Below are 21,595 nucleotides of genomic sequence, written 5' to 3' on the forward strand. Positions count from 1 at the left end.
TTAACGGTAGGTACTGTAGTACTAAAGTAATCATGTTTTGAAGAATTAGTAAATAATACACTGCAATAATACTGCTACTTAACTCTAGGCTTTATTTATTTATCAAAACTTGGATTTATTTTGAACATAATTTTCTTATGTACTCGTTGGTAAAATATATAATAAAAAATACAAGTCGTAGTTATTTAGACCTCGTATTGCCTTCTTGGGTCCCATTCGAGGAAATTTTTCTTAAAAAATTAAAGAAGTGACTTAAATAAGTACTTATAAAATAAGGCCTCAGCACGAAGAGTTTCGTACATAGACCGGCCTGTTGGTATTGCTATCGCACGTGCATAATTATAATGCTGTCCCGCTCGCACAGTGCACACCGACCGTCTTAGCCTGTCAACCTGTACCACGTGTCCTGGTGGAACAAATCCGGGTTCACACGCGGCGGCGCTTGGCGGCGGGCCCGGCGGGCGGCGTGTCCCCGGGTTCACACGCGGCGGCGCTTGGCGGCGGGCCCGGCGGGCGGCGTGTCCCCGGGTTCACACGCGGCGGCGCTTGGCGGCGGGCCCGGCGGGCGGCGTGTCCCCGGGTTCACACGCGGCGGCGCTTGGCGGCGGGCCCGGCGGGCGGCGTGTCCCCGGGTTCACACGCGGCGGCGCTTGGCGGCGGGCCCGGCGGGCGGCGTGTCCCCGGGTTCACACGCGGCGGCGCTTGGCGGCGGGCCCGGCGGGCGGCGTGTCCCCGGGTTCACACGCGGCGGCGCTTGGCGGCGGGCCCGGCGGGCGGCGTGTCCCCGGGTTCACACGCGGCGGCGCTTGGCGGCGGGCCCGGCGGGCGGCGTGTCCCCGGGTTCACACGCGGCGGCGCTTGGCGGCGGGCCCGGCGGGCGGCGTGTCCCCGGGTTCACACGCGGCGGCGCTTGGCGGCGGGCCCGGCGGGCGGCGTGTCCCCGGGTTCACACGCGGCGGCGCTTGGCGGCGGGCCCGGCGGGCGGCGTGTCCCCGGGTTCACACGCGGCGGCGCTTGGCGGCGGGCCCGGCGGGCGGCGTGTCCCCGGGTTCACACGCGGCGGCGCTTGGCGGCGGGCCCGGCGGGCGGCGTGTCCCCGGGTTCACACGCGGCGGCGCTTGGCGGCGGGCCCGGCGGGCGGCGTGTCCCCGGGTTCACACGCGGCGGCGCTTGGCGGCGGGCCCGGCGGGCGGCGTGTCCCCGGGTTCACACGCGGCGGCGCTTGGCGGCGGGCCCGGCGGGCGGCGTGGCGGCGTGCGTGCGCCGCCGCCCGCGCCGCCCGCCCTCCTCATCCGCTAGCGGCGAGTCCCAGCCTGCAACATCAACTATTACTACAGAATCCTCCGAAATAAAGGACACGTGGAACTCACTGTCTCGGCCCAGAGGGCCTACCTCTACCTCGAAGACTGAAGTTCGCAAATTGCGGGCAGTCAGTAGGCGGGTCCACACAAAGAGAGCATACTCGCGAGGCAATTGCCTCGCGCACAAAACGGCAAGTGTAGACGTGCCTCGGCCGAGGCGGCGCGCGCGTGTGCCACGCCCGAATGAGACCTTGGCCGAACCGCTCGGTGTCGGTTTTTTGGCATGCTCAAAGGCGCCTCAGAAGTTTGCCGCGCGCCAGTGTAGACGTGTTTGTTTATGGTGCTGTTGTCAAAACATTGGAAAAAAATAATAATAATGAGTGTCGCAAAATGTCGTGTTCTTCGTTTCTTCCTCATTTTCCCTTAAATTGCCTTAAATAGCAAAATAAAAGAAACGCAAGCCACTACAGTCATTACGTGCGGCGCCAATTTGAACAGCTGACTGAGTGACGCCATCTTGCCAAGCAAATTGGGCTCTGCTGAGGCTAACATGCTGAGGCAAAAGTTACATGAGCACGCGACCGCGCGAGGCCGGGCGTTTGCCGCGCGAGGATTTTCCTCGCGAAGCTGCTCGCTCTGTGTGGACCCGCCTAGTTAAGTAGAAACCTGTCAGTCAATGTATACCTATACTGTCAGAAACTGTTAAATATTATCAACCCAAAATGTACTGTAGGTAATAACACTAAGAAATAAATAAATATTATAGGACATTATTACACAAATTGACTAAGTCCCACAGTAAGCTCAATAAGGCTTGTGTTGAGGGTACTTAGACAACGATATATATAATATATAAATATTTATAAATACTTCAATACATAGAAAGCACCCATAACTCAGGAACAAATATCCATGCTCATCACACGAATAAATGCCCTTACCAGGATTTGAACCCGGGACCATCGGCTTCGTAGGCAGGGTCACTAGGCCAAACCGGTCGTCATAATCATGACTGATGGCATAGGTTTTTCCGGTATCTACCTTTGTTCTATGAGATTTGGCTTAAAAGGCACTAGCCTGTACTGTGTGTGATACTAATCCAGGCCATCAAATTCCAAAAAAAAAACAAGGATTCGACACAATTCTAGGGATTAACAGGAAAACCTATGTTGGCGCCATCTGTAAAATAACGGTAAGACAGTACCTACTTACGCTTCTCAAGAAGTGTTTTGTTTATAATTTGACTAACCTTTATTCTTCGGAGCTCTCTCCTTATGTGACGTAGATTTTCTGCCAGAAGAGCTATCTCGGGGACCCGAAGCATTGGAGTCTCGTGAGTCTCTTCTTCGATCTAACAAGAAAAGAAAAAAACACTTATAAGCTAAGCGTTCAAAGGTCAAAGAGACTCAATGCCCGCATTACAATAAATTGGTTCCAACACTACCAACTAAGTTATTTGCCCGCCTGGTGGTAAGCGGTTACCGTAGACTATGGACGCCTGCAACTCCAGAGGACTTACATACGCGTTGCCGATCCTCACCACGCACCCTCGTTGAGCTGTGGCAACCTTACTCACCGGCAGGAACACAACACTATGTTAGCTAATGTTATTTGGCTGCGGTTTTCTGTAAGATGGAGGTACTTCCCCAGTTGGGCTCTGCTCTAGATCTGGAATGACATCCGCTATGCTGTGCCCTACCGCCACTACGCGAGATGTCATTCACAGTTTCCATGACTCTCTTTTGGACGTAGTTTAAGGACATACCCGAGTCCATGATTTTTCTTAAGCTATAGAACTTTTACATTTCTAACTCTATGGTTGTCATAAAACTCACCATAGTCCTTCTCGGATTTGATGCTGGGAGTGTCCGTGGAGGCGTGCGAACTGCCGCTCTCTTTGCGTGACTTGGGCTGCGCTGACGCACTGTCTTTGCGGCCTGCCGGCACCACTGTATACATAACATTCATTAACTATTTATTGTTCTTATTAATGTGTATTTTTATGGAAAAAATTTAATGCACTATATGATGAAATAAAGAAGGAACATCAATAAAGTTCATAAAGGTCATTTATCAGAAGTAAATATTCAAAGATTTGAATTCAACCCTGTTAGCTTTCAGTTTTTTTTTTATTATTTCAAAATGTACAAATCTTTGAATATTCAGCCTATAAAAACAACACAATTATTTTGTATGTCTTAATAAATAAAATCAAATGAGATGAGCTTTTAAGATATTTAAATTCAATTTCGCGCGGCTTTCATTATTCGTCTTTACCCATTTATATCAAACTAATTTCAAATGTTACATATTACACTAACACAAAAATGAGACTTCAAACAAGTAATTACAAACCCCCTTTTTTAGATTAAAACATTTATATTTATCAGAGACAATTAAGAGGAAAGGGGACGGCCGCTATTCCATACAAACAGAGTCCTCATTTTACTCGCTGGATACTAGGCGGGTCCACACACAGCGAGCATACGCGGGAGGCAATCTCCTCGCGCACAAAACGGACAGTGTAGACGTGCCTCGGCCGAGGCCGCGCACTCGGGCGAGGAAAACGCGCGCGCCGCCACACCGTGGCACGTCTATACTGGCCGTTTTGAGCGCGAGGAAATTGCCTCGCGTGTATGCTCGGTCTGTGTGGACCGGCCTGTTGACATTATGGAAAATATTTTTACACAATTTGATATATATTAACCATAGCTATGCTCCTACGTTTGACGTTTTTCGATTTTTGTAAAAATTACGAGCAAAAAACAAATTTCGTAAAATATTTTAAATGCTGCTAACATTTATAATAATTAAAAATTATAAAAAAAAATCACACATAGGGGCATAGCTATTGTCGATATACAACAAATTGTGTCAAAATATTTTCAATAATATTAAAATCCAGAGAGGAAAAATGAGGATGTATGTTTGTGTGAAAAGGCGATTCTGCACGGGTCGTCCACTTTAATCTTAAACATGAAAAACTGTCATTATAGCCTACTACATTACATGTTGTTTTCTTCAATATTGATTTGCCCCTGTCATTATTATTATAAATATTATAGGACAGTACTACACAAATTGATTAAGTCCCACAGTAAGCTCAATAAGGCTTGTGTTGAGGGTACTTAGACGACGATATATATAATATATAAATATTAATAAATACATAGAAAACACCCATGACTCCGGAACAAATATCCATGCTCATCACACGAATAAATGCCCTTACCAGGATTTGAACCCGGGACCATCAGCTTCGTAGGCAGGGTCACTACCCACTAGGCCAAACCGGTCTGAATATTGACAATAATATCGACCCACTCACCACATACCTAATACAAATCACTTTCTAAATAACATCATGCATATCCTGCACCATCCAAACTCCGTTCAGTCCAGCCATGCTTTTTCCATTCCATGCAACATTGAACCCCAGCCAGACTTATTAGAAACTCAAAAAACAATAACAAAACTACAGATATGCAACTGTTGGTGATTCTTAAATAGCCGGGTCCACACAGAGCGAGCATACGCGCGAGGCAATCTGCTCGCGCACAAAACGACGTGCCTCGGCCGAGGCGGTGCGTGCGTTTTCCTCGCACGAGTGCGCCGCCTCGGCCGAGGCAAGTCTACACTGGCCATTTTGTGCGCGAGGAGATAGCCTCGTGCGTAAGCTCGATCTGTGTGGACCCGGCTATTGTTAGCAAAAAGAGCTACACAAACATGACCTCAAAATGATCTGTACTGTACAAAAGATGTGCTGTTATAAGGCGGTGTTTCCACCAGAGATAAGCAAGGTTGCGTAGCAAAGGATGTGTTTGTTAAGAACCAATAACACATTCACTGCCAAGAACACGCTAAGTGTGTTCATTTCGTATTGGAAATGGGGCGCTTGGCACTGAAAGTGTGAAAATCACATCATTTTACCTATCCTCACTTAGCATAGCTCTAGTGGACAATATTCTATTGGCTCTTAACAAACACATCCCTCACTATGCATCCTTGAACATCTCTGGTGAAAACACAGCCTAAACTAACGAACATTTTACAAACATCATTTATTATTCATTTAAACGACTAGGTGTTAAATGAGAACATTATTTTACGTCTCTATTTTTTGTCATTGTAGCTTTGCTATTAATTTTTAGGATTTCGTGAATATAGGCTGTAATTTTTAGGTCACACAAGATATACATTTGCAATTACTCATTACTGTGACCAACTTTTGTCATGTGAGCTATGCTGAAATTGCAAAAAAAAACAATGGGTTGCACTCCGGGAGTGTGGCAGAGGTTAAAACGTGAATATTAACATTGTGCATTTTTAGGGTTCCGTACCAAAGAGGTACAAAAGGAACCCTTATGGTGCGACTCCGTCCGTCTGTCACATTGCTAAATATCTCGAGAAGTACTTAAGCTATCGATTTGAAATTTGGAATAGTAATGAATAACGCTAACCCAAACATATTGGAAGTGTAATTTTTTTATTTTATTTGTATTCTTCTTTCTTTTTGATCCTGTTACCCCCTGCTGGGGTGTAGGGCTCGAACCATTTTCTTCCACTGACTCCGGTCCTGGGCAGCTTGGGTAACCTCCTCCCACCCCATCCCCAATAGACCCAACTCTTGCTCCACGGAACGGCGCCAAGTAGATTTAGGGCAACCATGTTTCCGTTTTCCGGGCATCTTCCAGGTCAGGGCCACCTTGGATAGGTGAGTGTCAGGCTTCCTGAGGATATGCCCAATCCAATGCCATTTGCGCGTTGGATCTCCTTATGTACGGGTGCTTGTCCGGTTATTCTCCATAAGTGAGCGGTTGTGATCCAGTTAGGCCAAAAGATTTTTATTATATTTAAGTTTAGCTATCACATTATTTGTTATCTTTTATAGTTATTATACTCGGATAGCAATTAAGTTTATTATAAAATGTTTTACATATAGGTAGCTATAGGTCTATATCATAAGAAATTCTAGCTGTAGCTTATTTACTTATATGTTTTATAAGACTGTTTGTTTCAAAATAAATTAAAAAAAAAAAAAGATGTGAGGAATTTGCCTTAAGCATTTGTTCACAAACAATTGGAGTTTTGTCATTAGGTCTTTGCGGACAAACCAGGTTTCGCACCCGTACAAGTAACACGGCCTTTACATTGGAATTGAAAATCATCACTTTAGTTCTTCTCGTCAGGGTAGATGAGTTCCACACAGGTTTAAGCTGGCTGAATGCTTTATTTATATTAATTATGGAAAATTCCCAATATGTATAAAGAGGGGGCAAAATTTCAAAGTCTAGTTATTAGGTCAAGTGGGGTATCATTTGAAAAAGCTCAAATTGAACATTCCTCCCCCCCCAAATTTCCATTTAATTGTATCCCCCACCCTAATCTCCGAAGTTTACGAATGAAAAATTATGAAATTTTTACATAATAATAACATTATCATAAAGATTACAGGAAAAATAAAATCAGACCTCTATCTTGAGAACTTTTTTTTTTAATTAACGAAAAACATTTTGTAATTTAATTTGCAAATTAATCCCATTTGCGAGTGTTTATTATAGTTGAAATTCCTATGAGATTACACTAAAGGCACCATCTTTCAAATAAAATAAAAATGATTGAAATCGGTTAATTTGATAAGGAATTATCCCTGGAAAACCAACAAAAATACAGATCGCACAAATTAGTTTGCCAATTCGTCCATAGATGGCACTGTACACAATTATACTAATAGTATACTTCTGGTCAAGTCTTTCTTGAGAAAATTGAAAGTATGTAGGGAACCCTCGGTGTGCGAGGTAAACAAACTCGCACTTGACCAGTTTTTTATATTTAAGAATGGTTAGGGAATAATTTTGCACAAATTGCTTTAATTAACAGTACTATCATTTATGCATACATTTTCACCACGTGGTAGAAAGAGAGGGAGATACTTCATCTCCTACGCCGCAGCAGTCTACTGGCTTCAATGACATTGTAACAGTTTTTCAATCTGCAAATTTGTCGGTCACGTGACCTGTCGCGAGTTTAACATTTTTTCCCCATCACAAAAAGTGCACAGCGCCACTAAAGAAGTTTTCACTTCAAAAATATTTATGCCAAATTGCAACTTTCTGGTAGACAGACAGACATGGTGAAACTATGAGGGTTTCTAGTTGACAACGGAACTCCAAAGAGATCAGTTTAATTAATCAGTTTGATCATAGCAATGAGTATGATTGTGTACCTATATCTTGCATCACCTAATAATTTACATCCAGTAACTTAAGTATTTATCTTTTTTTTGCTTCATTGTTAAGTGTACCTAACAACATATCAAATGCAGGATTACCATTTTAAATTAGAGCCATTCATACAGATATTGAAATAAACTTATCATAAGTACATACATACCATTAGGGATTAATGCTTATAACAGAAAACACAAATTATATAAAAAATATTCCGCTTTATAAGTTATTCCATGAGTTTCAACATAGTTTAACATCTGGTTTTACCAAATAAAATTAAGGCCTTGACATAAATTTTAACAAAATTAAAAAAATATATATTAACCATCAATCAATGATAATGTTGAATCTGATAGAAACTTAAGGGCATCCGTTAGCTGGTGCGGTGGCACTGAGCGGGTTTAGCAAAAAAATATTATGAGCAACACTCACTGGCACGGACGCATGCAATGGATTTAACCTACAATGGCACCAGCGTGTGTGCGCCCGCTTTGTGCACCTGTGACAGCTGGTAGACTAAGAACCAGTGTACGGATCAACTCGAAATAAACATAAAATGACCCCTCAATACCTGGCCTAAATACCTTCTACCAACATCAAATGAATATCAATGGTGAACCTTCAATGGCATGACTAAAAACAAAATGATTGCTACCTTTTGGAGTACTATCTTTAGAGGCAGTGCCCCGCGAACTGCTTCTAGGGGTAGAGACTTTTGGAGAGGGGCTTCGGTCTTCTAGGCGAGTTGCTAAACCAATTTAAATTAAAGGGTAAGTTTATAATAAAATACTAAAGCTTTGCAGGTTAAATGTATGCTTAAAATCTAGGTTATTACCTTCCGCGTCGTCAGATAACGGACCATCCTTAGATTTTTGCTTCATAAGCGTGCCAAACTCGCTTTCGGGCAAACAAAATGGCACCTCATGATTTGGAAAAGGAATCGGTTCCGTGTCATCTAGCATCGATATATCGTAAAGAGACTCTAAGTGCTTCCAAATATCTTGCGTGGAGATCTCTTTAGTTATTGAATTTGATAGTTTTTCCCAAATACAAGCCATCTGAAAATGTTTGTTGATGCCGACCGGTTTATGGTTGGCCATGGCGTAAAATAACTGATTTTCCATGTCTACGTCCCATTCTACTGTATCGGCTGGTTTTGCTTCTACTTCTTCTTCACTGGACACCATGATTAATTATTAAATATGGATGGTTATTTCTTAATTTAGTTTTAGTAAACCGAAAAACAAAACAGTGACACGGCGCCCACGACGGGCATGGCGGACAATTCTTTTGACATTGACATATATGCTTGGAAGCCACCACAAACTATGCCAAATAATGTTCAACCCAAGAATGTACAGCTCGATAATTGGCGTCCATGGTGCCAAAGAAATACAAAGATGTGTAACAACATAAACAGAAATTGAAATTATATCCAGTCAAAATACATTGTCAGTAAAAAAAGGCGCGAAATACAATTTTTCTATGGCACGATAACCCTTCGCGCCTACATTTTTTCTACTAACAGAAATGGCTTGACAGACTTTATTTATCGTTTACCTTGCACATGGCAACACTACTTCAAGCTGTCAAATTGGCGGCTCCTTGCATCGGCGATTAGTGGCTATATTTTTGTGATTAAGTTTATTATTATGGAATTGTGTGTCTTAATTGCTGGTTTATAATAAGATAATACTATTATAAAATCATGGCGAACCATTATGAGGTCCCCAGCTGGTAAATATCTATAAATTGCATGTCAATCTAACCCGCCAGAACAGTCGCGTGAATAACATGCATCATTGGTTGTAATTAAATCAGTATTTAATTTAAACTAATGAATATATTTATTCATACATAATTAGCCTTATATTCATGAGATTTCCTAAGATCAATTGCAGCGCGAATGCAAACAATTAAATAAACCTCCACCTATAAAATTTAAGGGTTGTTGATGTTTTAAAATTAGAGTTGTTATCTTTTTATTACAGGGCTGGCAAACCACCCACTGGCCTGCATTTGGACGTGTTGAAAGGCGACAAACTAATACAGAAACTAATGTTAGATGAGAAGAAATGTTACTTATTTGGCCGGAACCCGCAGATGAATGATTTCTGTATTGACCACGCCAGTTGCTCCAGAGTGCATGCGGCATTTGTATATCACAAAGACTTAAATAGAGCTTTTTTAGTTGATTTGGGAAGTAGTAAGTACTGTTATTATAATGTAATGTGTTTAGTGCTAATGATCTATCATTATCAAATTAAGGCATATTAGTGAAACCAGATGACTTAGGAATGTAATTTAACTACACTATTACTATAACTGTACAATGTTCTATGCAAACACTAAAAATGATTACTTTTCAATTGGATTTCATTTCATTTATTCATTTCAATATAAACTTACAGTGTCACACCTGAACATTTACATGAGACCATTATGTTACTCATATCTAAGGCATTGAATTATTATAAAAAAAAAATACACAGATAAAAAAAGAAACAATGTCAGCATAAAATTTATAAATAAATGAACATTGAAATGAAAATACAAAGCATACTATTACAATTAAATAATAATAAAAGTATATATTAAAAAGTATAAAAAAGGAAAAATAAATTCATCACACTTACAAGTATTATGAAATACTAGCGAGCATGATTGAATTAACCCACTTGCACTTACATTAGTATTATTTGTAGATTTAATCAGTTTAAGTTTATTTATTTGTTTATTTGATAAGTTTATCTCATAAGTTTAGCTCATGCCAACACACTATACTCTGTATTTTTAGGTATTTAAATAAAAGTAAACAAAATCTACCCTCAAATGGCTCTATAAGACAGTTGAGGGTAGATGAAAACATTAATATATTCATTAGATTATGATGTAGGTTAAAGTCAGGTTGTTCAGTGACAGATCCAGGGGGTTTTCGATTTAGTTTGTTAACCTATAAATGTTGTAACTACCGGAAAATGTACAAATCGTTTGTTTACTTTTATTTAAATACCTAAAGATACAAAGTATAAAAAGTAATTTAATTTTTTTATGGGATAATATTATAATACAGGGGTTCCCAAAGTGTGCGCCGCGGCGCCCTGGTGCGCCGTAGAAAGTAAAGAGGGGCGCCGTGAGGTCTATCATTATCCGAAACCACAAATATTCGCGGGTACCTATTTGAGCGCTCGCATCGGTAAATAATATAGCGTCGTGTCACTCTTTTTCGACCGTGATTTTAAATTTACAAGGGCGCCGTTGCAAAATACTAAACTTGTAACTGCGCCGCATGTTGAAAAAGATTGGGAACCCCTGTTATAATATGTACAAAGTTGCCAAATACCTACATGATTCTTAATAAATCAAAATATTGGGCTATTTCAGGGTTTTTTTAAAAGGGCTCCGAAGAACTCAAGAGAACCTGTTTGCTTACATTATGTGGTTGTGTCTTCACACAACTACAGAGTGGCTATCACGACCTTATTTTTTTTATATGGAAATACATCAGCTGCAAAAGTGCATGGTGACTTTATCAATGAATACATTTATAATTACTCCATGCAATTTCGCAGCTCAATGTACATGATGATGCTACTTTTATAAGGTATTTCAGTGGTATTTTTGATATTAATATATTGTTTAAATTTCCAGCTCATGGTACTTATATTGGTAAGATGCGTTTGGAGGCCCACAAGCCTACACAGCTGCCCATAGACTCTAATTTCCATTTCGGGGCTTCCACAAGAAACTATATTATAAGGTAATTATAAACATACCACCAAAAACGAATATAATGATGAGTTCTATGTAGCACAAAATTAAATCTGAAAGGGTACTAGACTTGCTAATGTACTGTGTAAAGCCCCATTTAGACAGGTCAAGAACTTGCATATGTATACACACATATAAATAAACAAAATAGCCTTTATTACTAAGATAGGGTAGAGTTATTTTTTACATTATATCTCGCAACTCAGTTTACCTCCTGGCAAAGGCCTCCTGTAAATCTCTCCAGTGGTTCCTGTCCGTATCCGCTCTTCTCCAAAACGGTCCCGCTGTTAGTGTTATTTCGTCTTCCCACCTGCAGAACTGTGGACCTTGCAACTATATTCTCTAGGGTACTAGTTTATAATTTCTTTGCTCCGCTTTCCTTCTTTGGAACGCATGTCCCATCCATGGAACACATCATATGTCCCATCCATTTCCATTTTAATTTGATGTAAAATATCTGTAAATTTGGTCTTTTCTCTAATATCAATATACACACATACACTGCTACATTGCTAAAGAGTAGCTACATTTCAGTCGATCAACCAAATACTGCAATGTAATGAAAATCGCATGCAAGTTCTTGAACTTTCTAAATGGGACTTAACAGTGAAACCGATTGGTAGGTGGACAGATATGTTAATCTGACATGTGATTGGTGTACAGAGGACCTACTATGTTAAACGGACATGTGTTTGGTGTTCAAATAGTGTGGGCAAACCTTAGTTGTGTTGTATACAGCAGAAAAAATCTGGAGTTGCAGGTGTACATAGGCTACGGAGACTGCTTACCATCAGGCAGGCCGTATGCTTGTTTGCCACCGACGTGAGAAAAAAAATCGTTCTAAGAAAAAATATGACTAAAACTTTGGTCAGGGTCCTTGTTACACACAGACAAAAAGTTAAAAGAGAATGGTGCAAGGTTTTACTATATAAAATTTTGAATGCAACCGTTTTTGGCATTCTTATGTATTTCTGACTTCTGTCACAACTGTCAGTACTTTATTGTTATCAAAATATTGAGGATCGACAATTTCGTGGACACAGTGTGGACACAATATTATCTACATAAGGAAACCAAGGATGTTTTTAGTGATTCTATGTATGAAATTGGATTTAAAGTAACAGCTTTAAATTTAATGGTATGTAATATAGATTTCTGCAGGTTTTTAAGGTAGCTGCCTTATGTGCCACATCTGTACAAAGTAGACCCTTTTGTGAAATGCCTCAATAGGCAGGTCCACACAGAGCGAGCATATTACGCATCAAGGCGGCGCACGCGTATTCCTCGCGCGAGCGTGTCGCCTCGGCCGAGGCACGTTTACACTGGCCGGTTTGTGCGCGAGGAAAATGCCTCGTGCGTATGCTCGCTGTGTGTGGACCCGCCTAATAGTGTAGTCGCAAAGAATAAACTTGCATATTACTACTATTTTCACGCTGATCATTGGTAGTTAGACAGGTGCTTTAACCCTTTGAATGCTTTACCTACGTCATAAACAAAAACTTCACATAACACTGATGGCGCTTTGGCCTCGACTAGTGACGACGCATGTGTTGTTGCCGTTAAAGAGGTTAATAAATGAAAAAAAAATATATTTCTGACTTGTACAAATTTGTTAGTATACTTACTTTAAATTAAAGTAATTAATTATTCAATACAATATTAGGTCATTCACCAGGTCACCTATGAAATTGGCGTTTTGTATGGAGAACTTTAACGAAATTCGATTTTTCATACAATGAATTTTGCGGATTATTTTGTGATGGCATTTTCAAACCAAACAAATTTTTGCCAGTAATTTGGGACATTTTTAAGGCACATTTTCTATCTCATATATTTTTTTAAATCTGTCCCGTCAGAAAAATATAAGTCATTTAAATACTCGAGCCGGCAGCACATGAAAAGAGCTGTTTTCAGGGCGGTATTCTGAATACATAAAACAATAAAAGTAGCAAATAATTTTATGTAAAATCGTTATTATGTAGCGCACTAATGAAATTAAGAAATACTTCGCAGTTACTATTAAAATAAATAAACTATGACATGACTAATACTTATGAACAAAAACGCCAATTTCATAGGTAATGACGCAATATAATGGTTGGTGTGATGTCGGCAGAGAGCGGCCGATGGGCAACGCGCGCGGCATCATGGAGGAGCTGCCCAACACCGAGACGGAGGGCGCGCTGCTCGGCTTGCCCGAGACGCAGACCGAACTAGATGTAAGTTACACTACCGCTTTACATGGTTGTTGATTAGTGAGAAATTATTGAGCATAGCGTTAGCGAAGATTTCAGTTTTAACTCTGGCGTTTTGCTTTCGTATGTCCGGATGATGTCCTCTACAGGTCGTAATTCTTAACCGATTCTCGTGAAAATTTGAGACCAGATTCTAAGACTAAATTTTTTTTTGTCAATCCCGTTTTTTTAAGCGGAATTTGGCCAATAGCATATATAGCGTTAAGACCATTGTGAGTTCACAGTATTTTTCACTTTTACATTTTTAAAGATTAACGCGAGGTCTACAGCTCACAGAGCCACTAGTTATAAATTACTAGTCTTTGTTGATTATGCCTATGAAGTAGGAGGTCCCGGGTTCAAATCCTGGTAAGGACATTTATGCGTTAGCTCATCGCAAATATTTGATCCCGAGTTATCTATGGATGTTTTCTATTTATTTAAGTATTTATCTATATCCATGTATTATATATATCGTCGTCTATTTTTATAGTAGGTACCCACAACACAAGCCTTATTGAGCTTACTGTAGGGCTATGATTTGTGTAAGATTGTCCCATAATATTTATTTATTTATTGCCTTATTATTGGTCAGTTAAGACTATTAGTAGGCAGTAATTTTTCCACTTCTAAAAATTTAAGACTTACCGTTAGTACAGTCACGTCTGAAAACATCGACACGATCGAAGTGTCAAAAATATATATACACGACCTTATGGTGTATGTATTAGGGTAGTGTATACATATTTTTGGCACTTTGTCCGTATCGATATTTTCAGACGTGACCGTCCATAACGTTCTCACTTACCATGTGTTTTCCAGAATTTAACGGAATTCAACACGGCTCACAACCGGCGGATCTCCATGCTGGGTATCTCCACGGACGACGGCAGCGACGTCATGAAGGTAATATAATACAGTCCGTCGTCTCCTCACACCTATCGACGTGGGATCGGCAAAATCCGATAGAAAAAAATGTTGCGTAGCAATTAGAGCGAAAAACACGTCGCTCGGCTCGGCTGGGCCGACACCCTACGTGACGACGGCTTTTTCGAATTCGGTATATTCCAACTTGTCCCCGCCCCACGTGACCGCCGCCATACAGAAGCCGGGGACATGTGAGAATAATTTAAATTTCAATTTATTCAATACTGTATTGACATGTACATAGGTGTTACATTTATATAAAGTCAGATCATGACACCCTGTAAGGGCACACAATAATATGTTTTTATTCTATTCTAGACTATTAGGTAACATAATAATACCATTTTACTTAGTAACTAGTTAGGCAACCTTTTGACCGCCAAAGACGTCATATGACGCGCGCGGCTACAGCCCAATATCAACCTTCATGCGTACTGACAAGGTTCACGATTACGCGCCGCGTACGATAGGCGTGGCGTTCAAAAGGTTAAATAAAATGAAAATAATGAAATGCAGCGCCTATGTCCATCTGTGCCCGGCGGGGACAAATGGTACCTGCACCATTTTTTTTATTTGAATTTTAAGACACCTTACTATGTACCTGTTGGACAATAGTATTGTATACAATTGTGATATAACAGATAGCTTTTCAGTCGAGTACTATGTTTAGGCAACGAAGCTTGCTGAGTTGCCTAAGTAAGGTAAGAGATTGAAAAGCTTGATTTATATCACTATTGTATACAATACTTTTTCTACGAGTCACCTAAAATAATACTTTTTTTACTATAAAACCTAAACCTAAATAATTAATGAAAATTGTTTGACGACCGCTCTGGCCTAGTGGGTAGTGACCCTGCTTACGACGCCGATGGTCCCGGGTTCAAATCCTGGTAAGGGCATTTATTCGTGTGATGAGCATGGATATTTGTGCCTGAGTCATGGGTGTTTTCTATGTATTTAAGTATTTATAAATATTTATATATTATATATATATCGTTGTCTAAGTACCCTCAACACAAGCCTTATTGAGCTTACTGGGGGACTTAGTCAATTTGTGTAATAATGTCCTATAATATTTAATATTTTAATATTCATATTTAATAGTATAAACGCGCGACTCCCGCCCCGCGCCCGTTTAGCTTTTTCTATGGGAGCGCGGCGGCACGTGTTTGGTATTTTTTTAATTGTTGACTACAGCGTATAGACATTTTTTTTTTAGTTGATTGTGAGCCCATACATGAAAAGTACGCAATTGGCTACTTTACAGTTTTTTGTAAATAATGTCAAACGATCTTGATTTTCCTGAGGATCAAATGTCTATATATGACTCATGGTATTTAAGCAACACAAAGGTCAGAAATGAGAGTTAAGTCTGACGCTCGCACTCGACGATTGAAACGCCTCTAACAAAATGATCTCTTAATGAAATCTTAATTCAACCATTACAGTCGACGAGTAGAAAAAATGCTATTATAGCACTATTTTATTAATATTCCCAGCCACCAACGGGCACCAAACGCTCGGCATCGACGCCAGCCGGCGGCGTGCTAAAAAAACAGCGCCGAAACGTCTCCTTCAACGAGGAGGTGGACATCATCAACCCCGAGGACATCGACCCCACGATCGGCCGCTTCAGGAATCTGGTCAAGAGCACCATAGTGCCGAATGCGAATAATCCGCCGAGGAAGCTGAAGCTACAGAGCGCTGATGAGAGTGAGTATCAACTTTTTTGTGTCACTCGTTGCCATGGTTACGGTTTTTTCGTCCATTGGACAACCATTCTTGAAATCCTGATTATATAGTATTTAAAAGTATCAAACATGCATTTTTGTGGGATTTTTATGTCATTTCTATAACAGACCTTCCAATGAGCATGTTAGTAAATAGGCGGGTCCACACTAAGCGCGCGTTTGCCTCGCCCGATTGCGCCGCCTCTGCCGAGGCACGTCTACACTGGCCGTTTTGCGCGCGAGGAAATTGCCTCGCGCGTATATTCGTTCTGTGTGCCTAATCGTCATAAAACATCTCTTCAAACAAATTGTGGCAGTATCGTCCTGTGGACAACGGGACAGAATAAAATTGATTCGCCCATGAGCATTTGAAAGCGCCAATAACCCTTTGAACGCCAAGAACCCTTAAAAACGCCGTAAGAAGTCGTGCCCGTGGTGCCAAGAACGCTTATAAATTCTATGGCGTACGTTGTCAAAGTAACCTTCAACGATGCCAGTATGGTTTATATTTGCTAGCTTATGCCAGAGATACTGGCTTTGGGAATGTCCCTATAATATTTATTATCTAAATAAAACTTGGATACATAAAAAAATCCATAACTCGGGAACAAATATTCTTGATAAACACACAAAAAAAGTAAAACAACATCCATCCACTACAAATTGATGCCTTTCCACATATATATATGCCACACTTTCTCATCGCAAATGCCACGCAGAGAGACGTGAGAGAGCATGGTCCAGGTCGTGGTCTATTAATCGTAGTAGTTTTAGTTGTAGGGGTTCCTTATTTACAAATTGTGTATTTTCCCGTATGTTTTCAGAGCGTCAAAAGTCTGGTAAATAAGTGCTTTGTTATAATTCCGAATACATTCGGTTAAGTATTTAACACGATATTTTTATAGCTTAGGTATTGTCAGTGAAGCTGAATATCAATAGGCGGGTCCACACAGAGCGAGCAGTTTTCTTCGCCCGAGCGCGCCGCCGCCTCGGCCGAAGCAAGTCTATACTGGCCGGTTTGTGCGCGAGGAAATTGCCTCGCGAGTATGTTCGCTCTGTGTGGACCCGCCTATTAATGTTATAGCCGGTTTATGCCTCATTGATCTTATTCATAGAGAAATAAATAACATAGAGTGCTCACTCTATACATCAGTTTTGGTACCAGATACTTATTATTTTTTCTCAAACATGCAATGAAATATTGATGTTATGTTCCTTATAGGCTGCGAAGTATGACGTTTCAGGTGCGGCTAGGACAAGAGCCTAGGCCGGCAAAGTCCTGTTTCTTTTTTCTTATTTTATTTTAAAGCCCTATAAAGAATTCTGCATGACTGAAAAAAAATCTTTATAGGGCTGTATCTCCTAAACCGTGCGCCGCGTCGTAGCGTAAAAATAATCAAATTTTTGTTCCCCTTTACGAAACCCCAAAGTAATAATAAAAAAACACAAAATAAAAAAATATAAAAGTGTAATGGCGTGCGTCGCGTCGTAGCGCCAAAATAATCAAATTTTTGTTCCTCTTCAATACCCCACGCACTGAATAACCTATCACATTTGGATATGTGACAATCATCATTATCATCCTATTTTTATTATTATTTCATTGCATGTTCGAGAAAAGCACTATACATACCTCGGCGGGAACAGCAATTCTTGGATTCGTCTTTGTCGGAATCGAAATTCATCCACGAATTGCCCTTTCCCGGCCTCTGCAGAATAATATACTGTTTAATGAGAGGACAACCTTTCCCGCCTACATTATTTATGCCGACTTTTTTACCGATGGGAATGGCTTGGCCGGTGAATACTGACCCGTACGGTCCCCAGGCCAGCAGCAGCAGCACCCCTCGCTGCGGCTGCAGGAGCTGTCCCGCGGCGCGGCGCTGTACTCCGACCTGCCGGCGCCCAGCTCGCACCTCAGCCTCATCGGCGCCCGGTGCGTGCCACATCTTCATCTTCTTTACTCTCTCTCGAACTGCCTTCAACACCTTTAAGGGCCCGTTTCACAATTTCCAAGCTGATTTTTTTTTTATACTACGTCGGTGGCAAACAAGCATACGGCCTGCCGGATGGTAAGCAGTCTCCGTAGCCTATGTACACCTGCAACTCCAGAGGCGTTACATGCGCGTTGCCGACCCTAACCCCACCCCCCTCGTTGAGCTCTGAATGCTACTGCTATGCTGTTGAATATACTACTTGCCACTTATCTGACGAATAAAGTCATCGTTGGCGTTTTACAATCGTAATAGTACAGTCAGCGTCAAATAATTCGTAGCAGTCAAAGTAGCCAAATAGTTCGGTACACCATATATTTAGTATGGTGTACCGAACTATTTGGCCACTTTGACTGCTACGAAGTATTTGACGCTGACTGTACATTGCGATACAAGTGCGAAAAATAGGATATTCGAAACGAGTGGCGATAAATTAAAACAGGACCGAAGGGAGTGTTTTTAATCGGCACGAGTTGCGAATTACCTATTCGCACATGTATCGTACAACGTTTTACAGTACATATGGCCCTTTAAATGTTCGACACAGTAACGTAACATGCTTATTTTCGCACTAGTGCTATAAAGTAGTACCATATGTACTGTAAAATAACATTAACCCTTTTCCGGGCATAGTACGATTTATCGACCACATACGCGCCATTAGAATTTCAACTTTAGCATTCGGAATTAAGGTTTAAATTAGATTACACTTTCAGGAAACGTTACTTGTCTTCAAATGAATCATCAAAGCTGGATTAATTGTAATATATTTGGATTTTTTGGGAAAATCTTGTAGATTGGTGAGGCCTGGAAAAGGGTTAACTGGTAGATATATACTTTTACAACTTTAAGTAGTTTTATCTGGCAGTTAATTTATTTGCTAATTAGCTATCCAATACTTTATTTGGATATTGTGAAACAGGTCCCTGGTCTTGTAACCGTGAAAATCGAGGTTAATTTCGAGCAGCTATCTCTGTCACTCTACGCTTCAAATAGGCGCGAGGCAATTTCCTCGAGCACAAACCAGCCAGCCAGCCAGTGTGTGTCGTGCTTCAGCCCAGGAGCGCGCACGTTTTCCTCGAGGCACGTCTACACTGGCCGGTTTGTGCGCGAGGAAACGGCCTCGCGTGTATGCTCGCTCTGTGTGGACCTGCCTATTTGAAGCGTAGAGTGACAGAGATGCTCGAAATTAACTCACTTCGTGCGTTTCTAAAACCCACACTCGTGTATTTTAATGCCTATTATTATGTAGCAGTCACATAAACTACTATTACAGTACATATGGTGCTACTTTACCGCACTAGTACGAAAATTAGCATATTATGTTACTGTGTCCAACATTTAAAGGGCCATATGTACTGTAAAACGTTGTACGATATATGTGCGAATAGGTAATTCGCAACTCGTGTCGATTTAAAACACTCCCTTCGGTTGTGTTTTAATTTATCGCCACTTGTTTCGAATTTCCTATTTTTCGCACTTGTATCGTAATGTACTAATTACGAGTAAGTGTGAAAACTGTTTCAGATTGGGGCTGTCGCTGCCCAACCCGGCGCCCGACGTGGAGCTGGAGGGGCCCGAGCCCGCGCTGCCCGCGCACGCGCCGCAGCAACACGCAGGTGACTACCTTTCTACAACAGCTTTCACAGACTACCTACGTGTAAAACTTCTTAGAGAACATGCCCATACAACATGACCCATTTTTCACATTTTCACAATTTTTAAACCCCTCCCGCGTCGATGACAGCCCGTAGTATATTCCAAGACTGCCGAACGTACAGTCACGCTCCGTGATTGTCGAGACATTTAGGATTCTAGCTAAATTGGACATTCCGTAGCGTAAGTATGAAACGACTAATTTAGCTAGGACCATAAACGGCTGAACAATCACAGAGCGCAATGTTACATCTAACTGATATCTAGAAAAATTAAACTTTCAATGCCAATATTAAATGAAATGTTTTATTCACAGCCGCAGAAGAATCTGGCCCGTCCAACGAGCCGAAACGGAAGAAGTACGCCAAGGAAGCCTGGCCCGGCCGCAAGCCCGGCCTGCTGCCCGCCGTGTGAGACTGAGCCGTGCGAGCTGTGCGAGGCGTGCGGACCGTGCGAAGTGTGCAAGGCGTGCGGGCCGTGCGAGGCGTGCGGGCCGTGCGAGGTGTGCGAGGCGTGCGGACCGTGCGAGGTGTGCGGGCCGTGCGAGGCGTGTGAGAAGATAATACGCGAGCCAGTGCGTGCAGGACGGGAGCAACGCTCAAATATATTTATTAGTAAAAACGACACATTTTGGATTGCCATCTGCAGAAAATTAGAGATGACAATAAGTTATAAACACTTTCTGGCACTATTTGAGATAATCGAAAGTAACCGGTGATATGCGCTAGCAACTGATATGTTTTAAGTCGGTGCCAAGCCAAATAGTAATACCCCCAAGCAAACTAATGGACAACTTTTTTATTTCCTTCCGAATCGCACCAGGGTTGGTATTCGGTTCGACAGTGTGTCGACGCTTTTAATTTTTTTTTGGCACCGACTTCAAACATATCAGTTGCTCACGCATATAAAAGGAATAATATCTAATTTAGACCTTTTTAAAGCCGCTTTTTTTTTCAATTATGTTTTTCCTATGTGGCATAGTCTAAATACACGAGGCGACTTTGCCGAACTTCACTCGACATGTCTGGCAACATCGCGCGACACGTGTCGTTAGTGTGTCAGGCGAAGATTCGCGAACTTTTACGACTTCTGACATGTCGCCGACACGTGTCGCGGGACATTTGTCTCCTAGTGTATCCCTGGCTTAATACTTATTCACAATAATCAGTTAAGTGGTAACGATCACGTAATTTTCCCGAAACTTAATATTTTTTCTGTTCTCCGGCCGAAAAGCATGTACTTTCGGCCCGCTGCGCTAAACAAAGTAGCCGCTTTCTGGCTCCGACGAACAGAAAAATAGGATACACACCTCGGCCAGTAAATAAGGCCTCGCCTTCGCCTCGGCCGATAATTACATGTGATGTGAGACATTTCTGAATTCTTAATATACTATTCCTTTCGATTGCTCTCGAACATCCCAGAACAGTAATGAATAAAAGCTGGTGAAATAGCTTTTTTTAATTGCTATGTGAAGCAACCGTTCCACCAGAACCACGTTCGACGTGTTGCCTCTCTGTCGCAATCGTAAATTCGTACGTAAGTGTGACAGGGAGGCAACATGTCGAAAGTGGTTCGCAGTAGGCCGTCAGGTATATTAGAATGTTGCGCCCGCACCTACATTTTCAACACAATACGGATAAGAGGACATTCGCAGATGGTTTTTGTAGCTAATAAGCTAAACTATGTAATTTTATAAATATTACTGTAAGTTGGTTTCTTTGTTTTATTCATTTTAACCTTTCAACGGACATA

General features: G+C 41.4%; 2 protein-coding genes across 3 annotated transcripts; one reads left to right on the forward strand and one right to left on the reverse strand.

Annotated features, from left to right (window-relative positions):
- Positions 1 to 66: 66 nt before the first annotated feature.
- On the reverse strand, positions 67 to 8,840 carry LOC133530032 (MRG/MORF4L-binding protein). Of its 2 annotated transcripts, XM_061867839.1 has the most exons (5): positions 8,367 to 8,839; positions 8,187 to 8,279; positions 3,137 to 3,250; positions 2,551 to 2,652; positions 67 to 1,313 (listed from the first exon to the last, which is right to left on the reverse strand). In XM_061867839.1, exons 1-5 carry the CDS (start codon positions 8,716 to 8,718, stop codon positions 1,207 to 1,209), a joined length of 768 nt encoding a protein of 255 aa, XP_061723823.1. In that variant the 5' UTR covers positions 8,719 to 8,839; the 3' UTR covers positions 67 to 1,206. The 2 variants fall into 2 exon arrangements, with proteins under 2 accessions (XP_061723823.1, XP_061723824.1); XM_061867840.1 differs by lacking the exon at positions 8,187 to 8,279 and having other exon boundaries at positions 8,367 to 8,840.
- Positions 8,841 to 9,093: 253 nt separating this feature from the next.
- On the forward strand, positions 9,094 to 21,556 carry LOC133530020 (nuclear inhibitor of protein phosphatase 1). Its single transcript, XM_061867822.1, has 9 exons — positions 9,094 to 9,268; positions 9,523 to 9,737; positions 11,183 to 11,291; positions 13,419 to 13,521; positions 14,359 to 14,442; positions 15,963 to 16,176; positions 18,021 to 18,129; positions 19,715 to 19,806; positions 20,160 to 21,556. Exons 1-9 carry the CDS (start codon positions 9,240 to 9,242, stop codon positions 20,255 to 20,257), a joined length of 1,053 nt encoding a protein of 350 aa, XP_061723806.1. The 5' UTR covers positions 9,094 to 9,239; the 3' UTR covers positions 20,258 to 21,556.
- The last annotated feature ends 39 nt before the right edge of the window (positions 21,557 to 21,595 follow it).

This window comes from Cydia pomonella, chromosome 22 (genome assembly GCF_033807575.1).
Source record: "Cydia pomonella isolate Wapato2018A chromosome 22, ilCydPomo1, whole genome shotgun sequence".
Taxonomy (NCBI): domain Eukaryota; kingdom Metazoa; phylum Arthropoda; class Insecta; order Lepidoptera; family Tortricidae; genus Cydia; species Cydia pomonella.

Excerpts from the sequence above, each read along its gene's own strand:
- LOC133530032 (XM_061867839.1), bottom strand. The coding sequence starts at position 8,718 with ATGGTGTCCAGTGAAGAAGAAGTAGAAGCAAAACCAGCCGATACAGTA. Across the intron at positions 8,280-8,366 it reads GTTATCTGACGACGCGGAAG|CAACTCGCCTAGAAGACCGA; the intron begins GTAATAACCTAG and ends AAATTGGTTTAG. Across the intron at positions 1,314-2,550 it reads GAGAGCTCCGAAGAATAAAG|GCTGGGACTCGCCGCTAGCG; the intron begins GTTAGTCAAATT and ends TTGATGTTGCAG.
- LOC133530020 (XM_061867822.1), top strand. The coding sequence starts at position 9,240 with ATGGCGAACCATTATGAGGTCCCCAGCTG. Across the intron at positions 9,269-9,522 it reads CATTATGAGGTCCCCAGCTG|GGCTGGCAAACCACCCACTG; the intron begins GTAAATATCTAT and ends TTTTTATTACAG. Across the intron at positions 13,522-14,358 it reads AGACGCAGACCGAACTAGAT|AATTTAACGGAATTCAACAC; the intron begins GTAAGTTACACT and ends TGTGTTTTCCAG.